General features: G+C 46.9%; 1 protein-coding gene across 3 annotated transcripts in view; it reads right to left on the bottom strand.

Moving 5' to 3' along the window:
- B4GALNT2 (beta-1,4-N-acetyl-galactosaminyl transferase 2) overlaps positions 1-1,594 on the bottom strand; it is a 51,125-nt gene that overhangs the window by 23,509 nt on the left and 26,022 nt on the right. For all 3 annotated transcript variants that reach the window (XM_008578373.1, XM_008578372.1, XM_008578374.1), the window contains exon 5: positions 816-853. In XM_008578373.1, coding sequence (XP_008576595.1) covers positions 816-853 — 38 coding nt within the window. The remainder of the gene's footprint in view (positions 1-815; positions 854-1,594) is intronic.

Here is a 1,594-nt window from a genome sequence, read left to right as displayed (position 1 = left end):
GAACCCTCGGCAGGAGCGCTGCCGCACTTCCCAAGCAGCGCACTGTAGCAGTGCGCCACCGAGCCGGCCCAACAAATTTTTCTAAGAACCAAGTTACAGGCATTGGGAAAACAGTGAATCAGACAGACTCTGTGCCTTCAAAAAGCTTATATTCTAGTGGGGAAGAGAGGCAATGGACATATAATCACACATATAAGGTAATTCAGGTACCAGTAAGAGCCACGAAGAAGAAAACATAGAGTAACGAGAAAGTAACAGTGACAGAGTGGTGGAGGGCTTTGCCCAGGGGACAGAGAAGGCCTCTGGGGGGCAGGGGAGCTTGGCTGATTGGCTCACTCATCACCCATTCCAACCTCTGTCTAGCATGCAGAGGATGGAAAACTAAAACTATACTTCCCAAACTCCTTTTGGTAGGGTTCTGGATGAGATCTATCCACTGATTGGATATACCTTGATAAGACCTTGATTTGAAGCTACACTAAGTGGGGAAAGTAAAGCAGGGCACAGAGCAGCCTCTGTCTTGCTGGCCCTAACCCTGACAGAGGCAATACAGTGTAGGAGCCCATGGCTGTGGCAATAGCATCTGAGGTGGCCTGGATCTTCAGTATGGTCTTGGAAGTCCTCCCTGGAACTAGCCACTCCCATGGCTGAAAAAATCATGAATTCTATTCACACTCTTCCACCTCTTCCCTCCTTGGGTTCCCATCTGAGAGTTAATCTGGATAGGGGCTCTGTCGAAGACAGAGACCAGCCACAATTGGGGGAATGAGGACAGAATGCCAAGTGCAAAAAGAGGCTGGGAAGGGGACTCTTACCTTGTAGGTGGGGGCATCTGGTCCGTCAAACTGGAGACCTAAAGGACACAGGGAAAAGGACAAAAAGCACCATCTGAGCTAACGCCAAGTCTCCCTGATGCTCTCAGCTACCCGCTGACTCCTACACATCTGCAACACCCTTCAAGTGTCACCTCCTACCGAGAGTATCTGCTGGCACACTCCCCTCTCCCCAGGGCTCTGCTAGATGGTGTTCAATGGGGTCTCTCCCAAACCCGACTGTTCTAAAACCTCTGATGCCCATCCTCAGCCTTCAGTGCTGTGAATTAATTCAGTCCCTTCTGGGGTATCTCTACAAAAGAACTTCAATAAGTTCATGGAAAAATAGGGTTAAAAGACAAACCAATCTTTCCATGAACTTTTTGAAGACGCTCTGTTTTACTGAAGGGAAGGAAGTAATGGATAATGAATCATCTCTATATGAGGTGCCTGGGATAGTCAATTCAGAGAGATAGAAAGTAGAATGGTGGGTGCCAGGGACTGGGGGAAGGTGACGTGGGAAGTTATTGTTAAATGGGTATAAAGTTTCAGCTGGGGATGATGAAAAAGTCTGGAAATGGATGGTGGTGACACTTGCACAACAATGTGAATGTACTTAATGCCACTGAACAGTACACTTAAAAATAGTTAAAATGGTAAATTTTATGTTATGTGTATTTTACCACAATAAAAAATGAATTATCCAAAATAAAAAATCATTTTTAAGGGCCAGCCCGTGGCTCACTTGGGAGAGTGCGGTGCTGATAACACCAAGGCCACGG

This window comes from Galeopterus variegatus, unplaced genomic scaffold, assembly GCF_000696425.1.
Source record: "Galeopterus variegatus unplaced genomic scaffold, G_variegatus-3.0.2 Scaffold1672, whole genome shotgun sequence".
Lineage (NCBI taxonomy): Eukaryota > Metazoa > Chordata > Mammalia > Dermoptera > Cynocephalidae > Galeopterus > Galeopterus variegatus.
This window is presented reverse-complemented; position numbering and strand designations above follow the sequence as displayed.